Consider the following 23,672-nt stretch of genomic DNA (forward strand, 5'->3'; position numbering starts at 1 on the left):
TTGCAATTAGTTATCCTACTCAGTATGAGAGGAACTGCAGGGAAGACATTTGCACCAACATTGCAGGCTTGGAGTGAACTCCCAGAAAACCAGTTAAGTTCTTTTCTAAACACTCACCAAATAAACTTGTAAATGCCACATCAATTTCAAGTTGAGTCAAGGGAAGATTCCTCATCGCTACTTTCAGCTACTTGATCTTAATGTGTAGGCCAGCATTAGTGTACTTTTGATTTTACCACAGGATGTGACATAAACAGGAATGTCAGAGGGTTTTTTTGTGGTTTTTTAAAGAAAGAACACAGGATCATCCTTTTCCTCGTTATCAACAACAACCTTCCCAAAAGACTTGGTTATATAATAATGTCACCGTCCACAGCGGCCAATGCAGCAGGGGAAAAATAACTTTCCTGGCACTTGACCCAGGAGTCGCTCAAAAATTATTTCCACCAGAGACTTGACTCTAATGCACTCTCTTTGCAAAACAGTGGGAAGCCTTAGAGTATTTTATCATGTGCTCCACAGAGTAAGCCAAGCTTTCTAGGTAGTCTTTGCAGTATGCAAACCTGCATGTAGGCCTAATAAAATAATCAAATTCCTAATCTAGTCTCTGGGTCACTTCTAAGATTAAATATGAGCAGACTAGGAAAAGATCAATGTCTGAGTCAGTTAATCAAAGCACTGTACTCCACCATGCTTGATTAGCATATGCAAGGAAAGTATGGCTTGCCTAACAGAAAATCCAGAAGACAGACCCTTTTTATGAGAGCTGGAAGTAATATAGCAGAGCGATTGTTGTCCATAGTTATCCCACTGTCAAATTCTGGTCCATCAGTTTCACAGGTTTTTCTAGTGCATAAAAACCCTGTTTGATGAGATGACAGTGAGACACCACCCCCTCCCCAATGTATCTGCCATGGGCAACAATGGGTTTATCATGAGTTACAGGGTATTTGAATCATTTGCTTATCTCTACTCGGAGTCTTTCGTTTCCATGTGGTTTATCAGCTGCTAGACGTTTTCTGGAAAATCAGGGGAAAGAAGGTCTGTGTATATGATTCCAGACCATTACCCTGTAATAGCTAGAACTGCAAATCCAACATTTCCCCCACAAATTGATATGTAAGGTAGGAGTGAGAAAGAAGCCCCACGGTTTCCCAAAAATGAAGAAAAGATGCTGCTGGGATTATTTCATGGTTCTTCAGACTAAAATACTGCAGGACCCGGGACAGCTCCCAGGAATGGTGGAATTCATCATTCTAACAAAATCCAAAGCTTTATCTCTCCAAGGCCTTATGATTGTCAGATCCCTACCCCTCTAACCATGTTTGGGAGGATTTAAAGCTGCTCAGCTTTGGAGCTACGCACTAGGGTGACATTAAAATGCCTCAGATTATGGCTTTAACCCTCTTCCACGGGAGTTTCTAGCTGATAGGATACTCCTGAGGAATGGAATAATTCAGACTCTTTCCTTGAAAATTCTCAGCTGCTACTCCTGGTGTTGGAATTGGGAAATTTGTCCTGTTATGGGAGTCCCTTCAGGCTCTGCATCTGGTGGCTTGGGGTGGAGGGTATTGAGGACCACTGGGCAGATGACCTTGTGTGGAGGTCATAGCTGGGAGGGCTGGATCACAATAGTATTATGTTTTACACATATGTGGGAAAGTATAGAATACACATATTATTTTAACAGGCTAATAAAAAGGAGAACCAAATGGTAAAGGAACATGAAATGGTCATGTTTTAAAATGAAGCTGTTTAAATTAAACCTGAAAACTATGGTTGATTTCAAATTACCAGGATTCGTGGCTGTCTCTGTTAATGCTTTGTGTGTATGAGGAAGAGTGCCCTCTGGTGGGGAAATATCATATTCATCATGGGTTCCACCCCCCCTTCAGCTGTAACAGCAGTGTGCCTCGATAAGGAGGACAATGAAGATTTAGATTATGGGGAAATCGTTATTCTTAATCATAGTCATCATCTTGATTTGTCTGAACAATTGTTTGAACTATTCTCAGATTCCAAGGTAATCGCCTCAGATGCACAATCTTGTTTTCCACTGCACATGCCAACTTGGTCACAATCCTTCCCCATCTTTACATCTGTGAGATGGGAGGGCCAGAATTCATATCAGGAAGTGGGTTCATATTGCTTCTTCTACACTTCCACATCTGCTGCTGTTGCAAACTGTGATGCATGAACTCTAAAAGGGCAAAGCGCAAAACCCACCCTTTTTTTTCTTCATGTCATAAATTCAATGTGAATTGACACCCTCCGCGAGGGTCTAGATGTACCGTACTGGCTTTATTTATATTACTACTACTACTATTATTATTACAATTTGTATACTGCCTAACACAGAGGCTCTAGGTGGTTCACATGAATAAAAACAAAATAAAGCAGCCAGTAAAATAATTAAAAATTAAATAATTCAAAATTAAAACAATTAAAAACCATTTAAGAGTCACTAAAGCCAGGCTATTGAAAAAAGTGTCTTTGGGGCTGTTTTAAAGGCTGGTAAATGATATTAAGCCTCAAATATGGAGCGCATTCCACAGAAGTGACTACAGAGAAGGCCTGATCCTGAGTTGCCCCTAGATGAGCTGGTGGCAGGTGAAAATGGACCACTCTCAATAACCTTAATGTGCAGTGGAAGGTGCTCTCTCAAGGAGCCCAGTCCTGAAAGCTCTAGAATGTGTTCAGATGATGATTCACCATGTGCTGGTCCCACTCATTTCCCAGGTCATGGTGATCCTACTGACACTTGAGCACTTGCAAAAACAACTGAATTGACCATGAATGGCACTGACACTCAGAAGTGTAAATGTGTGGGATTTAAAATCAGATCTTCCATTCAGAAAACACTGAGCTATTATAAGCTAAGCCTAAATTCTACCTGAATTTTTGCCTGTTTGTAAAGGGTGTCTGTTCAAGTGGGCTGACCTGGAGCTGCCTTGGACATACTACAAGTCTAAAGAGAACTCTTGGGAAAAGCTGAGTTTTTATTTGAGTGTTCTTCAAAACTGAGCCAATTCTGAATTGAAATTTCATTGAACTAGAAGTCAACTTATGCTGAGCTCACCATGTGAAATTGCTCCTCCGTGAGCAACAACAGCATAACTAAGCACAGAGACCTTTATGGGGCAACTTACAACTTTTAAACCACCATCCAGGGTAGATACATGATTTTCCTGGATTCAAGTGCTGGCAGTTGTGATGTTTCATACAAACAGTTCTAAAACAACCAAGCTGTCAGAAAGTAAAATATCCAAACAATGCAGCTAAATGAGTTTGGGTTTATTGCTTCGTATGTTATAATGAATGCTTTGAGTAGGAGAACAGCATCAAAATGTAAAACAAAAACAACAGAAAGAAACCTAAAATCAGTCTATGAATTTCTTGGCAGCTGGGCAAAGACGGTTGACAGGCATGAGCTCCCAACTACATTCATGGCTTGCATTTCCGAGAGAGACATTCACACTGCCTGGCATTAAGGACTTCATGCAGTACTATGGACCCATTGGCACACCGGAGAGGCACTTGCATGGGATCTGTCACTGTAGCGGAACAGCAGGTGCACTGATCTTCAATTTGCTTCATCACAATGTCATAAATGGCTTTGCTTGCACACTTGCCCTGAGGATGAGAAAAAGAAATATTTGATTCATGTGACAGTACAGACAAACTCAGATCCAGATTCTGTTTTGAGAAGGGCTCACACAACCTCAGGGAAGTGATGCTAACTCTCTGTCAACCAGGTTGCCAACTGGAAGCCAGCACATCCATGCTCTCCCTCCCTGACACAAATTCTCTAGGGGTGTGCAATTTGGGTTTTCGGTGATTCGGTTCGGGACCCGAACCGAATCACCCCCATTCTGTTCTGTGCCCAAATCTGGGCTACCCGAATCACCCCTGATTCGATTCAGATTCGGATTAAATCCAAATCCGAATTGATTCGGGTAAGAAAAACGGGTCCCAGGAGCAAAATAGTGGGGTGGGGTGGTAGTGCCCAATGGTTGGAGGCTACCACCCAAATTTCAGGGGAATTGGGCAAAGGGCTGATTTTGGGGGAATTTTTGAAGTTTTAGTGTCTTTGGGGCAGATCGGGGGCATAGCGTGGGATCTAGGCAAAAGGAGTGGGGTGGGGTGGTAGTGCCTAATGGGTGGAGGCTACCACCCCAATTTCAGAGTGATTGGGCAGAGGGCTGATTTTTGGGGAATTGTTGAAGTCTACGCGTCTTTAAGGTTTTCCCCCATAGAGAAGCATTGAGGTGTCAGCAAATGTATAGCTTCACACGGGGGGCAAAGGGGTGGCCTAGAGCAGTGTGGGGTTGGTGGTAGTGCCAGGTGGTAGTGCCAGGTAGGGTCAAGGAAGCTACCTGAATTTTTTCAAAGGATTTGGGCAGAGGGCTGATTTTGGGGGAATTGTTAAAGTTTACGCGTCTTTAAGGTTTTTCCTCATAGGGTATACATGGAGCTTTCAGCAGCCCCATAACTGCACTTGGGGGGTGCTAGGGTGGTCCAGAGCGAGTGGTAGTGTAGTGCACATAGGGTGCCAACCACCCGCATGGGTTTCTAACCCATGGGGTACAGGGTTCTGTTGTTTCTGAGGTATTCTGAGTGTGGATTCTATGATAGCTAATGAGATTTTCAATGAAACACCATGAATCCACTCTAATTTGCTATTGTAGAATCCACACTCAGAATACCTCTGAAACAACAGAACCCTGTACCCCATGGGTTAGAAACCCATGGGGGTGGTTGGCACCCTATGTGCACTACACTACCACTCGCTCCGGGCCACCCCAGCACCCCCCAAGTGCACTTATGGGGCTGCTGACACCTCAATGCTTCTCTATGGGGAAAAACTGCGTAAACTTCAACAATTCCCCCAAAATCAACCCTCTGCCCAAATCCTTTGAAAAAATTCAGGTAGCTTCCTTGACCCTACCTGGCACTACCACCAACCCCACACTGCTCTAGGCCACCCCTTTGCCCCCCGCGTGAAGCTATACATTTGCTGACACCTCAATGCTTCTCTATGGGGAAAAACCTGAAAGACGCGTAGACTTCAACAATTCCCCCAAAATCAGCCCTCTGCCCAATCACTCTGAAATTGGGGTGGTAGCCTCCACCCATTAGGCACTACCACCCCACCCCACTCTTTTTGCCCAGATCCCACGCTATGCCCCCGAACTGCCCCAAAGACACTTCAAAAATTCCCCCAAAATCAGCCCTTTGCCCAATTCCCCTGAAATTTGGGTGGTAGCCTCCATCCATTAGGAACTACCACCTCACCCCACTATTTTGCCCCTGGGACCCAAAATTCGAGCTGACATCACATCAGACCTTTTTGCATTCAAATCAATGGAGGCAAAAAGGTGGGAAATTCAAAGAGACGTCATCCCGAATCACCTGAATTTTTCGGGCATGAATCAGGGGTGATTCAGCTCGACCCTGAAAAATATCCGGGGACATCGAGGGTGATTCGGTTCGGACCCAAATCACCCGAAATTGCTCGTTTTGGGCACAGATCGATCTGTGCCCGAAATTTTTTGCACATCCCTAAAATTCTCCCTTTTCTTCTCTTGTTAGTAATAACCATCACATGCATCAACATTCTCCATTGTTCCCCACTTAACCAAAGTTTGCAAACCTGCATTGTACCAAACTCTGGTTAAGAGACGGACCCTGCTCATGATGGGGATGGGGATGAGCATCTCTGTTTGCATCCATTCTGTGCATGCAATACTGCTTATGCATGTAGTCCTCCTGCGCTACTGTAAATTGAGGGCAAAACACAATCTGGGTTTATTGCTTGGTATGTTATAATGAATGCTTTGGGTAGAATATCAAAATGCGAAACAAAATAAACAACAGAAAGAAACGTATAATTATATTTACTATAATATTGTGCCCTATTGAGGCATGTTATAAATAATAACAATAATATAAAGAAAAAAATAAAACAATATATAAGAAAACCTAGCAGCAAATAAAAACAAACGGAGCAGCAAAATATCAAGCAGCAGTCTGATGAAGACAGTTGTAACAGCCTTTTCAAAAGTGATTTGGAAAGGCTTTAGCAGCTGACACAGAAATAAGCCACCAATTAATAGACCTCTTAATGGACTTTTAATTGTTCTGAAAATTGCCTTCCATACTATGCTTGTAGACATTCGTAACTAGGGATGTGCATGGAACTGGCTGGTCCAGTTTGGTTCAAGTCTGAACTGGACCAGAACCAGACCGGGCCAGTTCAGTCTGGCACCCCCTCGAACCCCCCACCCCTGCTAGTTTGGTTTGGTCCGGGGGGGGTCATGATTTTTTAAAAAATTAAGCACTTACCCCCTCCAGGGGAGCTGTTCGAGGCAGCAGGGGGAGGTTCCCCTTCCCCAACGGAGGTTCCCTCTTCCCCTGCTGGCCTTCCTTGTGCATCTAATCAACCACTCTTCCCAGGCTAGGCAGAGGCCCATTGCGCAGGTGCGGCGTCCTCCAAAATGCCTGCCACACCAAGGGAGAAGGCCAAAGAGTGGATGAAGGGAGGCTGGTGGGGAGAGGGGGAACCTCCACAGACACACACACCCAGCCGCCTTGAACAACTCCCCCGGAGGGGGTGGGGGGTAAGTGTTTATATTTTTTTAAACCGTGAATCCCCAGTGGGGTTAGGTCCAAAGTCCAAACCTTGGTGGTTCGGTTTGACCCCGAATGGTTCAACGTCAAACATATTCAACATCAAACCTGTTTGCACACCCCTGTTTGTAACTGTCTTTTTGTTACTTATAGTAGCTTTCAAATTATTAACTTAGTATAAAGAAGTGATACACAGGACATTATAAATGATTATCACCATGAAGCATATATAGCTCAATAGCAGAGCAGCAGATCTCAGGTACAATCCTTGTACCTACCAACTGACAGATGTTTGCCTTGGGAAGCAAGCTGGAGGACTGCAACAAAGACAAATAGACCAGCAAGTTGTCCAGCAATGTGTACAGCCATGGAACAAGCCTTGGGGCCACTTCGGGTGAATCACCCCTCTACAGGCACCCCCAAACCTTGTTGGGCTGTATGTGGAGGGGTGATTCAGATGAGCATCCTTCTCATGTGAATGAAGGATGCGCCCAGAGTGCCTCGGCACATCCACCAGTGACATCAGGGCAAGTGTGTGCAGGCTCTCCTGAGCAAGGGGTTGACTGGTGTGGGCACTATGAGACCCAACAAGCCAGGCACAACCCCAGAGATACAACCACATTCACAAAGGGAAGCACTGTCATCTGTGTTTGGCTTGGATGGACAGAAGTCATTGGTGTTGTGTGTATCCAGGAAGTGTGTGCCCAGGACAGCTGACAAAAAAACAACACCCCACTCCCAAATGTGATGATTGTGGGTGACTGGCCTATAGAATGCACTTGACTACCTTCCAGATTGCCTTTAGGTCAGCCACAGTGTGTTCTTTCAGCTGAAAGGTTGAAAACTGAGATGCTAGTTCCTCATTAGTGTGGGGTTTAAAGAGTCCATTTTTCTTTGCTAACGACTCACATTCTCAGTGAGTTGTGCAGTCACACAGGGCACCATTAGAGATGTGCACGAAACAGATTTTGCATTTAGCTCCCAGGGACATCAACGTGATGAGAATCCTATGGGGGTTTGGGGAAAGGTTAAACAATTGTTTAAAATCAACTGCTTTCCCATTTTTTTGTGGGTTGGGTAGCAGGTAGCATCCATCATGCCCTACCACCCAACCCACTTTGAAGTCCCTTGGAGCTACCCATGGGCAACAAAAGGGTGTTTCGAGTTTCCCCATTGTTCCCTATGGCGGGAACAAGTTACATTCCCAGAATGCACTGCACACTGGTTTTGCATTGCAATTTGCAACCCTGCCTTGAAAAACAATTCAGAAGCACACAGTAAAAGGGAATCTGCCCCCCCCACAACACAGAACACACATTTCAAACACAGTCCAAAAATGGCCAAAAAAGAATCACTGGCCCTGAATCCACTGCAGTGCCAGCCACAGTGCCAGCACTACAGTAACAACATTGGCACAAGTTGCTGTCACACACACAATTATGACTCCTTCCTAGCGTTGCAACAGCTGCCACAGCAGCACCCTTACTTAGCAGCAATTATAGTCATAAGCTCAACTAGAGCAACTTCAGTCACATTTTGACTGAGTACACTTTGCAATACATATTGCAGAGCAGACCAGAGCAGATCAGAGCAGTGAGTGAAGCACAAGTTAGTCTCAAGGCCAGACATGGAGCTCATCACAGCAATCACCAAGAAATATTATTGTTATAGAGGGGGAGAGAGAGAGAGAGAGAGAGAGAGAGAGAGAGAGAGAGAGAGAGAGAGAGAGAGAAGTGGGGGAGTTGCCACTGTCCATTTCTCATCAGAACACTATCTCACAACTCAAAGAAGGCAGGCAGGCAGGCACTCAAGAGTTCTGCCTTTGTCAATATGAGATCCAACAAAACCAGGTAGTTATAGCAGCAATAGCACAGCATTTTATATTCAGTGTTGAAAAAAGAAAGCCACAAAATCAAACATAACTTCCTCCTCTCCTGATGTATCCTCTTCAAGAGAGGCATAAGGGCTTTCTCTGCCTCCCAGTCCCTTTGAATACATTTTGAAATTCCCTCCTCTTGTGTTCCTCCCTCCCTCCCCCCAGCCAAGAAAGGCACAGTTGCCCATGACAACACTTGATTTGGATGATAACAAGCCAACCAATAAGCAAGGAAACTGCAAGCCAATCGGAAGCCAGTGGCAGAAAGCTAATCACCAAGGGGGAAAACAGGAATCCAAAATAGTGCTCAGAACATCAAAATGTTTTGACTGAAAACTAGTTTTTCTGCTCCGAGCTCAGAACAGGCCCTTTATTTAAAGGGAGTTCTGTTCTGAGCTCAAAACACTTGAAATGGCCCATTTTGAGTACAAACGTTTCACTGTTGACACATTTTGCACATCCATGGTTGGGATGTGGGGGGTCATCACTGAACTCCCCTGGGGTGAAATATTGAATTATTGTGCATTCTGTGGCCTGGAAATGTTGGGGAGGCATACAATGCAACCAATGGGACTACTTGTCAGTAGGAAGTCCTACTCATGTGTAAAAAAAGTCATTACTCCGAATGAGGGTTAAATAACATTCAGCATCAGCAACTCAAAAGATTGAACCAGGGACTGTGTGGCCTAAGACCCAGATTTAGCCTGGGGAACTAAGATGGTCAGTGCAGCCTCAGTCCTCAGAACTTCCTTTAGGCTCAGAAAGGACTGACTTTATATGTGAGTGAAGTGAACAAATGTGAACAAGCAAGGCAGCCCCATTATATCTAGTTTGGCTCTGCATCTTATCACTGTGTGAAATGATAAGCATTTTATCACATATAAATAGTGATGGGAGAGTTCTCGGTGCTCTCCTTGGAAATGATCTGATTTAACCCCTCTAAAATTGGGAAGTAATTGGATAATTTTCTGAATGAATCCTAAATAGTAAGGGAAGAGGAGAGGGTTGTGATTGACCTAGGGCGCTATTGTAGATAGACTTGGGTGAGCACCAACGAGGTCACTCCCAAAATGAGTTGTGCTCCTTCAGATTTACTGTTCAACATATGGAAATCCTTGAGAGGGTTCTCCAGCTATTCAATAGTAACTAGCTTAACCTGTGCAGAGCATCTGCACGCTAGCCCTTGAGTGTTCCCCTCACCCCCTGCCACAGCCCCCCTCACCTCAGAGATCTCTCCACCCTCACCTGAGCTGCACTCCTGCTCCTCCTCCATCTGGTTGCTTCGATCTCCCTCACCCCTCTTGGTCACACCTCCATCCCTTTTCTCCATCCCTCTCACCTCTCTCGGTCACAGCTGCAGCGTTGCTGGTGCCTATTGGCCAAGCTGCAGCCCCCTATCCCCAGAGACCTCCCCACCCTCACCTGAGCCCTGTTCCTGCTCCTCCCCTCAGAAGCAGCAGCAGCAGCAGCAGTTGACCAGGCCCTTCCTCACTGCCGCCACTGCCATGGCCACTCATTCCCCTCAGGCCACTGACAGGCCCGGGCCCCTCCCTTGATTGCCTGCCTCTCTCCGCCAATGGCCTCAGTCATAGCCCCAAACAGCAGCAGTGGTTGACTGGGCCCTTCCTTGCTGCCAATAAGCACTTCCAGGGCTGCTCATTCCCCTCAGGCTGCTGACAGACTTGGGCCCATCCCTCGCCCTTCCTTCTTTCTCTCTTCCCCTCCCTTCTTTTTCTCTCTTTATCTCTCCTCCACTCACTCTTCCCCTCTGTATTTCTTCCCCTCCCTTCTTTTTTCTTTCTCTCTCTCTTTCCTTCCCTCTCCCTTTCTGCGTTAACAGAGCTTGCTCATCTTGTTTCCTCATCTAATTCACACAACCATGGCCTCCTTCTCCTGAAGGGGCTCTTTCCTTCCTCACGGCCCCTCTCTTTGCAGACCTTTGCCCACTTATATATATAGATTCCTCTCCTCTATAATCAAGAACATATTCTGACCTGTTAACAGTTGCATTCCAACTGTCCTTAACCACCACAGGCTCCTCCTCCCTATCTGCATATGGAATCCCCACTGCCCAATCACCATGGTGCATCTGCTTGCACAGGGTCCTTCTCTTCCCTATCTCCTCTCCCCTAATCGCCACTGCCCAATCACCACGGTGCTTCTGCTCGTGAACTTTCTCAAAAGCTGCCATGTATGGGATTATTTGGAACTTGGAACCTAGATGCTCTTCCCAGAGTGGCTCCATCCCCTAAGGGGAATATCTTACAGTGCTCACACATCTAGTCTCCCACTGATATGCAACCAGGGTAGACCTTCCTTAGCTTAAGGAGACAACTCATGCATGCTACCATAAGACCAGCTCTCCATGACTTGCATGTAATGTGGTGTTTCTCTCCGAGTATATTCAGGCACAGAGCAGGCCTTCTTTCTTCTGTTGATTTTAAGAAGCTGCTTATGATGCAGTTGGGATGAGTGGGAGAGACCAAGTGTGTGAGAAAGGGGCTGCTGTTCTGAAAAGAAAGAAAGAAAGAAAGAAAGAAAGAAAGAAAGAAAGAAAGAAAGAAAGAAAGAAAGAAAGAAAGAAGGCCCCTGTATATTTAGGGCTTAAAAGGGTCTGTGAGTTATTGCCAGTGAGTGCCAGAACATGTCCCATATTGTCTCCAGAAATATTCCCCACTTTGGCTAAGAGTTCATAAAAATGTGTAAATTACCTGACAGAAGTGAATATTCAGTTGGTTTTCAGACACACAATCATCCACTTGAACGCGTTTCAGCCTGGCTGTGACTTGTTTGCATTCTGGCTCTACACCTAAAAGGGTGAGAAGGAACATTAGTTCAGTCAGAGCATATGTAGGGGAAAAAACATCTTGAGGCTATTCCCAAGATCAGCCGAAATCAGGCTAGGGGAGCTTAGCCTGATTTCGGCTGATTGTGGGAGCCACCGGACTTGCAGGAGAGCCCAGTTGTCTCCTGGCGGTTAACCCGCCAAACAACCCCTCCCCTTAAACCGGGTTTGTGGAGCGAGCACTCCGCAAACCCGGTTTTTAAAATCATGAGTAGCCCCCGCCAGCTCCGTCACAGAGCTGGCAGTCATGTGGGTGGCTGATCGTGCTGCCCAGGGCTCCCACCCTGCTCGTGTGCGTGGAGAGTGGGCTTAGCCCACTCTCCCCGCTTACCTTTGCAAACCAGATCTCACTGATCGTGAGACCCGGCTTCTTGTTTTTCTGTTATTATGTGTAACATATAACAACTGTAAGCCATCTGCTGTTTGTTTGTTTGTTTACAGGCAATTTTAAAATCATACATGTAGTAGAACAATGGCATTTAATCAAACACTGCAAACAAGACTTCTAAGTTGAAAAAACTAGACACAATTCCACATAGTAATTAATGTTGGATTCTAGGGGTGGAGTCACATGACCAATGAATGGGATGATCATCACATGAGCAGCTTTTCCTGTGAATGTTATTTTAGCATCCTTCAAGACAGGACAGGAACAAACCACACTACGGTGCACAAGTTTCAAGCACAAGCTTACTCAGCCGCCACACACTTCCATTCTCCTTCCCAGTGCAAATTCACACTGTGTTCAGACACAGAGCAGGGCCTTCGCATCATTTTTGCAGCGCTACCTGCTAGCCAGTTTTTGCTTTCTGAGAAGAACTGATTACTACTTTTCTGGCAAATGAGGAAAAGGGCTAGTCCGTCTCAAAAAGCAAGAGCTGGCCAGCAGATGGCACTGCAAAGGTCACACAAGCTCCCTGCTCTGTGTCTGCAAACACAAAGCTTGTTCTCACAATCATTAAAATCAAGGTAGGGGGTGGGCTACCCAGATTTGCATCATCATCAGAACTCACACATTTCTCTCCAGCTCAGGTTGCTCCTATCAGGGCTACCCAGCATTTTACTGAGGGTGGAGGAGAGGAGAGCCCTTCTACCCTGATCCTTTTATTGTGAGAACCCTCATTCCTCTTCTACACAGATGAACGGCACCTCACACTTAAACCACAGAGAGCTGCAACTACAGTGGCTGCAATCAATGGACGTGTTCACCTGCAAAGCACACACTATAATCCTGAGGCAGGGGCAGCTTGGTCAGGGCTGCGCCTCCCTCCTGCTCCTTCCTGGCCAATGGCAGGAAGCTTGCTGACATCATGAAGCTTTTCCAGTCCGCTAGTGGAAAGGCACAGGCACCCTTGGAGGACTCTCTGTGGCGGGGCAGGTCTTGGAGCTGTCAAGTGCAGTCACAGCGCTACTGGCAGGGTAGGAGCTCGCCTTGCCTCCCCCCTCCCCCCACAAACAATCAGGTGAATGAGCCTAGAGTAAACTTAGGCTGGGATGGAGAATGGACATACGTGTGTGTGTGTGTGTGTGTGTGTGTGTGTGTGTGTGTGTGTGTGTGTCTGTGAAACTTTCATGCAAGATTTCCCCATAGTGCAATTTATTGCTGTCTGAAAAGACTGCTTGCCTAAAAAGTTGGCAATGCTAGAATAATAATCAGGTACTAGCTGATCAGGCACAGAGCATCTTTGCCCCTAGTTTGTTGCTGCCTTCTCCCCTACCCCTGATGCCCTTTTTTTGCCTGCCTGCCCCGCCTGTCTTCTCCCCCCTGTCCATCTTCTTCTCCCTCCTGCCCGCTGACCCGCAGCCGCCTTCTTCTTCTTGTTCTCTACCTGCTGCCCGCCCCATCTCCTTTTGTGTTGCCTGCCCTGCTTTCTGGCTGCCTGCAGACGGGCCAGCCAACTACCAATCGCAGCTGCTCGGCAGCCGGTCGCAGCCGCCTGCCCACCTATTGGTTGCGGTTGCTCAGCCAACCGCTGCCATTTTCTTTGGCTGGCCAGCCACCACCGCCGCCTCCATATTCTTTCTCTGGCCCCGTGGCTATCCGGCAGCTCTCTGAACTCTTGCGAGAGCTGCCACACATGGGATTAGCCATGGGTATGTCTTAGAGAAATAAGATGGCCTTGACCAGATCCTTTCTATCTAGGCCCTTGGTGTGTTTCATTTTTGTTTTCTTTGCTATACTTTTCTTTGCAGAGTGCATCAACATACCTAAGTTTAGAGTGTCACCCTTTCCATGTATATATTTTCCTAATGGACCCAATGCAACCGCTTTATTTTCTCTAGGTACGGTACTGGCTCCCTGCCTTCACAGGGCTTCATGTTTCATGCTGGGGGTGGGGTGAAGGGTTTGTGACTTCAAAGGTGTTTCTGGCTACTGGGCTGCAGATGCCAGCTCTGCTTTTAGTGATTTCATCACTTCATTTGATAAAACTTGACCAAGCAGAATGGAGACATGAAGTGCTACAGCAGTTGACACGAATCCCACAGTAAAATAACTGTCACCAGACTGTCACTATTAACCTCATCTTTTATTTGCGCCCGGCTGAGAGATGGTGGATCCAGTGGCACTCTGCTTATTTACCTGTTTACAATGTGCAAGATAAAATATGTTTAAAAACTTCAGTTTAAGATGAGAGTTAAGGTGCTTGCAATTTCACCCACGCCCTAAAAAGCATGGAAATGGGCTGTTAAGGTGGTCACCTTAATGTCCACACCATGTACACAGTAAAGCATACTTTTGTATATGATGCTATGCACATTAGTCTTGCATATTATGCCAGCTTTACAAATTAGGTCCCATACACCCACACTTAGGCTAGGTCTTTCAGTTTGCCACTGGGCTAAAGAGGAATTCATCCAGCCTGCAATTCAGCAGGTGCAGTTCCCCAACTTGCTAGAGACACACCTAATGAATTTCTGTTTGATGCATCTCTACAAGGCACAGTACTTCCCCAAAATGTCATCATGTCCCGGCAGAAATTCAGCAGGTGCAGCAGCTTTATCTATCACTCCTCCAGTGAACCTCCAGTGAACACTCCATTCAAACTGATGGAGTCCAAGGGCTTTCTTTGCTCTCAGTTTGTATGCAGGAGGAAGGAATAATCATCTGGAGGTTTCCCAGATAGCAAGCTTTATTGCGGTGGGCGGTGTGGTGGCAGCTTAAGTTAACACCAGTGAGGTCGAGAGCATATGCAGTGCCTTTATGCACATGCAAGCCTACGTAAGCATAAATTGGAGGAAATCTGGGCCACCCATCACATTCTGCTTCTTCCTGCACTTCCACCTCCTCATCCTGACGCTGCTATCTAGCTGCCTCTTGCAGACTTGCCTAATCAGGTGATCAGCTCCTTTGTCTTGCAGGTGAGTGAGAGGAGGAGGAACCCCATGCAGCATCTCATCAGGTCAACATGCTGGTGAGCTGGGCAGTGGGGCAGAGCACAGCTTCTCTCTCAAGTAAGAGAAGGGGGAATCCCTGCAGCCTCTCCCTTCTCCCTGAAGGCAGTGGGGTGGCTGTGGCAGCAATGAAGAAATGTCAGGCTATGTCAAAACATCCCAAAAAGGTGTTGCAACTTTTTTAGCACTCAGATACAACACACCAAGTCCCAATCTGCAAGCGGGGGGTGGGGACGGGACCTGAACAATATATGAACAGCACTTTGCTCTCTGTCTCCACACTGACACTGATGTGAATCCCCCTCCATATGAATGCACACTGACCCTTAGCATGGTAAAGGGATGTAAAACTGCCATCTGGGAAAGGCCCAGGCTGCTATTCACTTCATGCCCTATGCCCAGAGGTGTTCTTACCCCCGGATTTTGGGGCCAAAGTCCAGGGCCTCCACACTGGCTGGGCCCCCCCAAATCCTCTTGGATTTGGTCTTGGATGGTGTGGTTTGTGCCCTCAAGAACTTATGTGTTAAAAAGTTATGCTTAACTTGCAGTGGGGAGTGGAGGCCTCCAGAGGCCTTTAGGCCCAGGCTCCAAAATGACCTAGGTGAACCTCTGCCTCTGCCCATGCACAATAAGATGATGCAGAGCACACCCTCACTGCCTCCCTCCTCATATAGCAAAAATTGGTGTGTTTTTGTTATTTTGTTTGTTGCATTTATATACCACCTTTCTGTCACGACACTCAAGGGAATTTACCATTATTTAAATAGTGAAACAACAACAAAATGAGTGTTACAAAAATAAAAATAGAGTTCTCATGTCTCAGGGCACTGGTGGTCTCTTCAGGACCTATGATGTGAGCTCCTCTGGCTTGGGTACTCTCTTCCCCCTTCCCTAAGGGTATGAAAGTCTAAAGCAGCACATGTGTGAAATAATGATATCATAGCACTTTATGTTTAAGCCACTTTAGCTCTATTATCTTCCTAAACATCACAGGATTGTGTTCTATGTGGCACAGCGGGGAAATGCTTGACTAACAAGCAGAAGGTTGCTGGTTTGAATCCCCGCTGGTATGTTTCCCAGACTTTGGGAAACACCTATATCGGGCAACAGTGATATAGGAAGATCCTGAAAGGCATCATCTCACATTGCGCGGGAGGAGGCAATGGTAAACCCGTCCTGTATTCTACCAAAGAAAACCACAGGGCTCTGTGGGCGCCAGGAGTCGAAATAGACTTGACAGCACACTTTACCTTAGTTTGTCAGAATTAAACAATCATTGACAAAAGTAGGTCAGTTCCACTCATCTATTAGAAAATAAAGACTAATTCCATGGCTCAACCCTAAACATTATTAAAAAGTATATTCCATTACTCCTAACCCAACTTTGAACAGAGATATATCCATTTCCACCTCCCAACTCACAGTTTTTTAAAGGATTGTTCCATTAATCCATTATCCCTCCCCCATTTTTTTTCAGCAATCTACCCATTCACATCCCCATGTCCCACTGGTATTCAAAGGTTTTTCCAGTATTCCCTCCATTACATTCTGCCCTGTTAACATTAGAACTTACCCTAGAGTAAACATGCAAGTCAGGACTGTCAGGCAATTGCTGAAGACATAAGAGCTCAGTAAACCAACAATCGCTGGTCTTAAAAAGGGTAAAGCTAGACTCGACACAGCTCAGCTCTCTGTGGTGGCTCATTTGGTCCACAGAGTTAAGGGGAAAGGCAGGTGGCAGCCATCTTTACTGAAAATATTGCGACTGAGAATCAATGAGGCCATTTGACATTTGCTGCAATGTGTGCCCTCAGTTGATTACCGAGTTATAATGGGGACTTCAAATGTTAATAACTTGAGAATTTATCTTTTATTGAATCAGAATAAAATTTGTTAATCCATTCAAAAGATCTCAATAAAGAGAGCAATATTATATTACATAACCTTGCAAGATTGAGTTTTTCAGACAAGGAGGTATTTCTCTTGTGTTTTGCTGTGTAAATCACTTTGAGAACTGGTTTTTGTTATTTAAAGTGATATATAAATATTTTATTAACAATAAGAATGATCAAAACTCTAATTTTAACAAAGGATGGAGGTCACTAGGCATATATGATGCAGGAGAACTGGATATATACCAAAAGACCTAGAATTATTAAAGCTGATCATTAACCTTATAACTTGAGAAATACTCAACAGATTTTTAAAAATTAAAAAAAAGTATTCCACTATGGACCTTAATTTTTGGATATGTTTAAAAGTGCAAGGCAAAAAGAAAGGTAGGCTATCCTTGTATGAATACAGAGCTCCTACAAGTGAAATCAGCTTCTTTAGGGATTTTATAACAGACTAGCCAACCCGCACAGAGCATCTGTGCGCTCTTTGGGACCAGCTGTTCCCCCCCATCCTGTCCCACTCTCTCTTGCCCCCCCTGCCCCTCCCCCTCTTCCCCCCTCCCCTGCCCTCCCCCTCTCTTTCCCCTTCCCCTCCCCCTGCCCCACTCTCTTTCCCTCTCCCCTCCTCTCGCCCCTTCCCCACACTTGCCTCAGGCTGCCCCACTCGCTTCCCTGCCCCCTTACCCTCTCACCAGCTCTCCTCTTCTCCCCTCGCCTGACTGTCCCGTCACTGCCTCCTGTTTCCTGCGGCCAGGCTGGGCCATCGCCACCTCCTCACCCAGGACAGGACAGGCCGTCCTGCCGCCGCCTCACCCAGGATGGGCCAGACCGTCCCGCCACCAGCGCCTTACAGCAGCGAGGCGAGGCCGCCGCCGCCTCCTCACCCAAGACGGCCTGGCCAGGCCAGGCCATCCCACTGCCACTTCCTCTGGTTGTTTTGCAGCCCGCTGCCGCCACCTCAATTTTTTCCTTCCCTTCAAGTCTCGCCCAAGGCTGGAACTCTCGCAATGTGTTGTGAGAGTTCCAGTGCCAAATCCAGGAGGACACACATGCTGGCTAAGAGAATTAAATATATAGATAGGTCTTACAATGGTAAAATGCAGTTTTTACACCTCACTTTAACTATGCTGGCAATACTGTGCCTGTGTAATCCAAACAGAATGAACTTTCTATAGTGCTTGGGGTGTGCAAGCATTTTTAAATGTGCTGAATTCTACCACTGTGTTGCAAATTCCCTCATGCACCCATCTGAAACTACAAGGTCAAAACACAAAGAACAGCATGCCAGAATTTTTTCCAAGACTGACTAAGACTGCCAAATGTTTTCTAATTTCAATATTCACTTTGATAGTAGCACATTGGGCACAACTCAACACATTCACTGAACATATGCTATAGTTCTATTCAAATATTTTATATGAAACCACTGTACACAGTTTCAGTGCCGAAAGCAGGTCCTGAAGTACTGCTCTGGTACTCACCCCCTCCACTGCGCTGCTCACGGTTACCACTGAGTTTGTCTGAAGATGGAAATGACATAACCATGATGTTGGGTGCTTCCATCCATAATTGGCTGCCTGAGGGGACCCAGGATCCATTTGTCACCTCCACGCCATTTGTGGAAGTGCCCGCTATCATAGTTACATGAGTGGTGCAGTGGAGGGAGGGAGTGAACTTAGGAACATAGGAACCTGCCATCTGCCGGGTCAGACCATTTGTCCATCTAGCTCAGCATTGTCTACCCAGACTGGCAGTGGCTTCTCCAAGGCTACAGGCAGGAATCTCTCTCAGCCCTATCTTGGAGATGCCAGGGAGGGAACCTGGAACCTTCTGCTTCTTCTGGACCCGCTTTTGGCACTGAAACCATGTGTAGCAGTTTCATATCAAATGTCTGAATAGGGCTGTTTCTATGCTATTTAGTGTCCTTTTGCTCCCTTGATTGCTGCTTCTTCTTAACACCATTTGCCGCCTTCTTCTCTGTTCTCATAGCCTTAGGTCTCATTTGCTGAGACTGCCATTTAATCCTATTGGCTGCGGTTTTAAGCATCAGTAGGAGCAAATGAGGTCAAAGGCAGTCAAAATGGCACAGCATAGAATACCATAGAGACAATGCAAATGTGAGATCACAAGATGTACTTTAAAAAAAAATCACTGAAAAGAGGAGGTGCTTTACAACACTCACAACAGGAAACAAAAAAAAGTAAATAGTTTTGGTTTAACCCTAGAATGAAAATGTTTGTCTTGAAAGCAACTTTTGCAGCCCTAATATTTTTACTGCCTTTTTGCCTCACACTGCATTGCCTCAGTTGTGGATTAGTAGAAAACAATCTTCCTCTTGAATCTATCCAGGCAGGCACCAGATATCAGCCAAAGGTTGGACTTTCAGAAATTTCCGGGGACAATCCTAGCAAAAGTGCTGCAGTGACAGATGAACACCAAAACAGGGAGACTGCATTGTTGGGGATTATTTTCCTTTTGCTGTTTATTTTCTGCTATACTTTCCTCACTTAAATAAAAGCCTCTCTGTGACTTTTAAATATGACGTTGACATTTGTTTTATGTAAAGGTTAATTGACAATTTTCAGTAATAGTCCCTGTACTTTAATCCTGGTAGTCAGATAAAAGCCTTCTTAATTAAATTACCTGTAACCACTATTCAGGATAGTCTATTATCTCAAGAGCTTGACTGACTTTTATTTCTTAAAACCAGAACTTGCTGATATATGGACAGGCAACAGCAAGAAATGATCTTGGAGTTAACTTCCCCAAACTGGGGTTTTGTTACAGCAATTACTGTGGCTATGTATGGATGGCCTGCTGTGCATCCCATCTTTTATTTATTGGCACATGAACAGAACAAAAAGAAAGCGGAGAGAGGGAGAGAGAGGATGGAGCGTGAAGAGGTGCTGACATTTTGACCTTCAAAGGAGGGATAATTTTCAGTGCTAAACAAATTCTATAATTATCCACCATATAATTTGGCAACCTAAGCCTTTATTTAGGGTCATGTTGAAGAATTAGCTTGGGGACTGATCTTTTGTGCATGTGTGTTGGTTGTGTGTGTGTGTGTGTATATTCCTGAACCAAAGTTCTGCTAGCTGATGAACCATATCTTTCTGAAATAAAATTGAAGGCACATTTCACTAGTACACTGAAAGAGGTTTAATTCTAGATAGTGCAATAATAATAATTATTAGACCCTAACAACCCCAAGCCAACATTTTGATTTTATACAAAACTCGGGCAGGGGTGGAAGTGTGGTAGCCGAAACTGTGGGGGGAATTTGGGGGGTGAAATTATTTTTAAAAAATGAGGGTGGGGGTAAAATAATGCAGCAACAATGGAACAGTACTTTTTTTAAAAAAAGAAAAGAAAATATTTTGCTGCAGTTGCAAGCAGTGATAACAGCAAAGGTTGTCTTCATGGGGACTCATAGCAGCTGACATTTTTCTCCCTAATGCTCTGGACACAATATCATTCTGAGACATTTGGGGTGGGGGGACACTTGTGGGTTCTTGGCAGCCACCATTTTATTCCCCAGATGCCCCAGAACAACCCTACCCAGGACACTTGTGGAGAGGAAACCACAGCAACCACCAGGAGTAGCTGATAAGAAGGCCTCTGCTGCTGCTGCAGTAACAAAAGTATATGTGTGCCATGTACCATTTTTATGACACTATAATGTTTAATTGTGCTGGTCTAAGATGGTAAATAAATTCAATTCTAATACAGGAGGCCCTCATTATTTGTTCCATCCTCACCTACAATTATAAATACAGAAACTACAAATAATGAAACCTTAATTCTATGGAAATCTGGGGGTTAGGTTCCTGCACAAAATGTTTTTGCCAAAAATCACACAAAAAATGCGGGAGGGAAGCAGAAATAAAAGTAGTACAGCACAGTACCTTACTTTCCAGCTCTCCTGCAATGCCCTCCAAAACTCCAAATTGGCCAATTTTTAATTGATTTTCATAAGCTTTTGTTTTTGTTTTGTGAACACAAGCCACAAAACGGCTCTCTGATGCCTTCAGATAGGAAATGCCACCGGAAGTGACTTCCAGTGGCCCAGGAACTGCGGATAGGTGAAAATCATCTGTTTTTAATACCGCGAATAATGAAACTGGATCTGTAAGACCCACCTGCAGTTACACAAAACCATGGTTGCCGACACTGCAGAAAACAAGGGCTACCTGTACATCTATTTAGAAATGTGTATAAGTGTTGTAACATGTCAAAAGGAAAATATGCTACTTACATGTGTCACAGCAACTGTTCTCAATTTTTGCAATTTTACCCTAAAAAGAGGACATATGTAATTTAGGACCATGATGCTTTTGAAACACACACACATACACACACAGAGTTTTCTTTTGCAATCTTAGGATGAGATCAGGGAAGCTGCTATAGCAAAGGGTAGAACAAAATGTTACAAGGAACACAGAGCTGATCAGTAGACCCATGCCAAGTTTTCTCCTCTCCTTGTGGAACAACTAGTACATCTCACCCCATCTGACGTCCTTATATTCTGCATTTCCGCACTCCACCCTTGACTCTACATAATTAGCTGCTGCTGGTGGGAACAGGGATTATCTTAAGTGTTACTCATGTCAGGACTGAGGATAAGTTGCCATAAACAGTACACAGGGTGAGGAGGAGAACCTGATACAGGGCTGCAATTTTCATGGGCAGCAAAATGAACTATCATAACACTTCAGAGATGGTGGCCCTCATCACAAAACCAGCTATCTATGCTACTTGAATAACAGGGCCACACCGAAAGGTGAAATCCAGATTTGACTAGGGACAGATACATTTTGCATCAGTACTTGCCACTATATCCTCCATAGGAGATATAATGAATGATATTAGAGATAAATGAGAAATTAATCAAGGGAAACCCAGCCCTTATCACAAACCAACTGAACACAAGTAATCAAGGCCGTTTATCCTGATCCTGGGAGCCCCCTCCATTGTCACCACCACTCCTCCAACCTGCCCCAAAGAGTGAAGGGAAAATGTTGGTGGGAAGGTGGCAGTGGTGGGCATTTCAGAACTCAGTGGCGGGTCTTTTCCATGCTAGGCTGGACTGACTGGACTAGGTAGATTGGGACAGTCAATACCAGCATGGAAACGCCTACCAGCTGGGGTCTGGAACACCCAATGTGGCCACCTCTGTTGTTTTCCCATGGCCCCAAGATGCTTCCCATGGCCCCAAGATGCCTTTCCTCTTCTAAGAATGTTAGACAGCAGATGGTAAACCAGATTATGCAAACGGGAAACTGCTGATTAGGATGAGTATGTTTCTGTTTATATCATGTATATATTATTGCTATATCATGTGCATTATTATGTATGTTTTAAATTTTGGTCTATGACCGTAAATAAACATGATTGATTGATCCCTTTCCTCTTCTGTCTCCCCTACTGACAAAATGTAGATTGTTAGCTCCACAGGGCAGGAATCTCCTCTTTTTGGGCCTATGATTTTGCACAAATGTTATTAATGATAATTAATAATCCACTGAAACTTGTTTAGTAAGGCATTTGTTTCACTACTTACTCCTTCAGCCAAGCATTGGTTAGGGTTGAATGGTGTGCAAACGGTGATTCTCTTTTCCCAGATGAAGTCCCCTTTCTCATTGACTTTACAATAATGAAAGTCACAACCATCTTGGACTGTCTCATTTGGCTGTAAAGATTTCAAAGCTTTTAGTTATAGAAAGATGCAATTTCAATAGACATTAATAATTTTTTAAAAACCCAACGAAGATTAGTAGATGAGAGTCTGAAGGCCAGTTTGCATATTTACCAGCTAGTGATTATTGTCCATCCCACATGTATGAAACAGGGGCATAGATTGAATGGAGAGGGGAGACAAATGTCCCTGGGCCTCGGAGGGAGAGGGGGACCACCAAATGAGTGACAGCTTGCTCTTCACCCCTCTGCCCCATCTATCCAAAGAAGAAGGTAGGAAAGTTGGCAGGGGAGGGGGCGGGGTCCATCGTCACTTTCTGTCCTGGGCCTCACTCTAACCTTGCTATGCCCCTGGTTTGAAATAATGTGTAATATTAGGAGTCAACATCTACCTCCTCCTGCACAGAGGCTTAGGGATGCCCTCATCTCTAGGACTGAACTTTGGTCCCACTCAGTCTACCCTGAAGCAATATTTCCTATCATTGCCACTGGCAGAAGCTTTGAATCAACATCTACCTTTGTTCTGGGCAAAGCACACTACCACTCTTGAGACCAAACTTTTGGTGTGTTTCTTCCCCCATTTTTTCTCCTTTGAAATTGTGAGCCTCTTGAGGACAGAACAATATTAACATACAGAAGAAATACTGTAAGCTGGTCTGAAGTAATGGGACAGAGCAGGATAGAAATCAAATGAATACATGAATGAATGAATGAATGAATACAAGGGACAATCTATTCTTCCACATTCTTTTGAGGCTGAAGGATTGTGGAAACTGGGCATGTGTGCTTATGACTAAATCACATGTTAATTTGTATGCATGGTGGGGGTGCACAGGCACCCACTGCCCTGCTTTTGGGTATATTTCACAGGCCAGTATGTGAACTGGCCCTTATTTACATTCAGCCCACAGAATGAGAAAGCAAGCAAGGTAATACCTTTGTCAACCAATGAACATATAAAGGGCATGAGACTTTATATTTCTAAAGAGAGCATTTTCAGCTAGATAGGAACCTTTTCTGAAGTGTTAAGAGAAAACAAAACACTCCAGAAGTTCTTTTAGAAATGATTTCACATGAAAAGGTTGAGGCTAATCTGTTGGATACAAGGGCATTCTCACTAAGACAAATGCCATCTTAACTGGATTACAACATAACATGGCATCTGGCCTTGCTCAAAGAAACTAGATGGTATACACAGCACAGCTGAACCATGCAGTGGGGAAAATAGGCTGGGGAAGCACGTCATGTAAAAAATGGATTGTATATTTATTATATGGCTTTGGAAACTTTTGTTGAAAAGTGGTATATAAATATATTTGTCATATATGAGGAAGTG

The 23,672-nt window shown here is 44.9% G+C and overlaps 1 protein-coding gene across 2 annotated transcripts in view; it reads right to left on the reverse strand.

Annotated features, from left to right (window-relative positions):
- Positions 1-3,273: 3,273 nt before the first annotated feature.
- VWF (von Willebrand factor) overlaps positions 3,274-23,672 on the reverse strand; it is a 262,224-nt gene continuing 241,825 nt past the window's right edge. For both annotated transcript variants that reach the window (XM_053257896.1, XM_053257897.1), the window contains 4 exons: positions 22,203-22,331; positions 20,898-20,937; positions 11,218-11,315; positions 3,274-3,633 (listed from right to left, as the gene is read on the reverse strand). In XM_053257896.1, coding sequence (XP_053113871.1) covers positions 3,445-3,633; positions 11,218-11,315; positions 20,898-20,937; positions 22,203-22,331 — 456 coding nt within the window. In that variant the 3' untranslated portion in view covers positions 3,274-3,444. The remainder of the gene's footprint in view (positions 3,634-11,217; positions 11,316-20,897; positions 20,938-22,202; positions 22,332-23,672) is intronic.

This window comes from Hemicordylus capensis, chromosome 5, assembly GCF_027244095.1.
Source record: "Hemicordylus capensis ecotype Gifberg chromosome 5, rHemCap1.1.pri, whole genome shotgun sequence".
NCBI lineage: Eukaryota > Metazoa > Chordata > Lepidosauria > Squamata > Cordylidae > Hemicordylus > Hemicordylus capensis.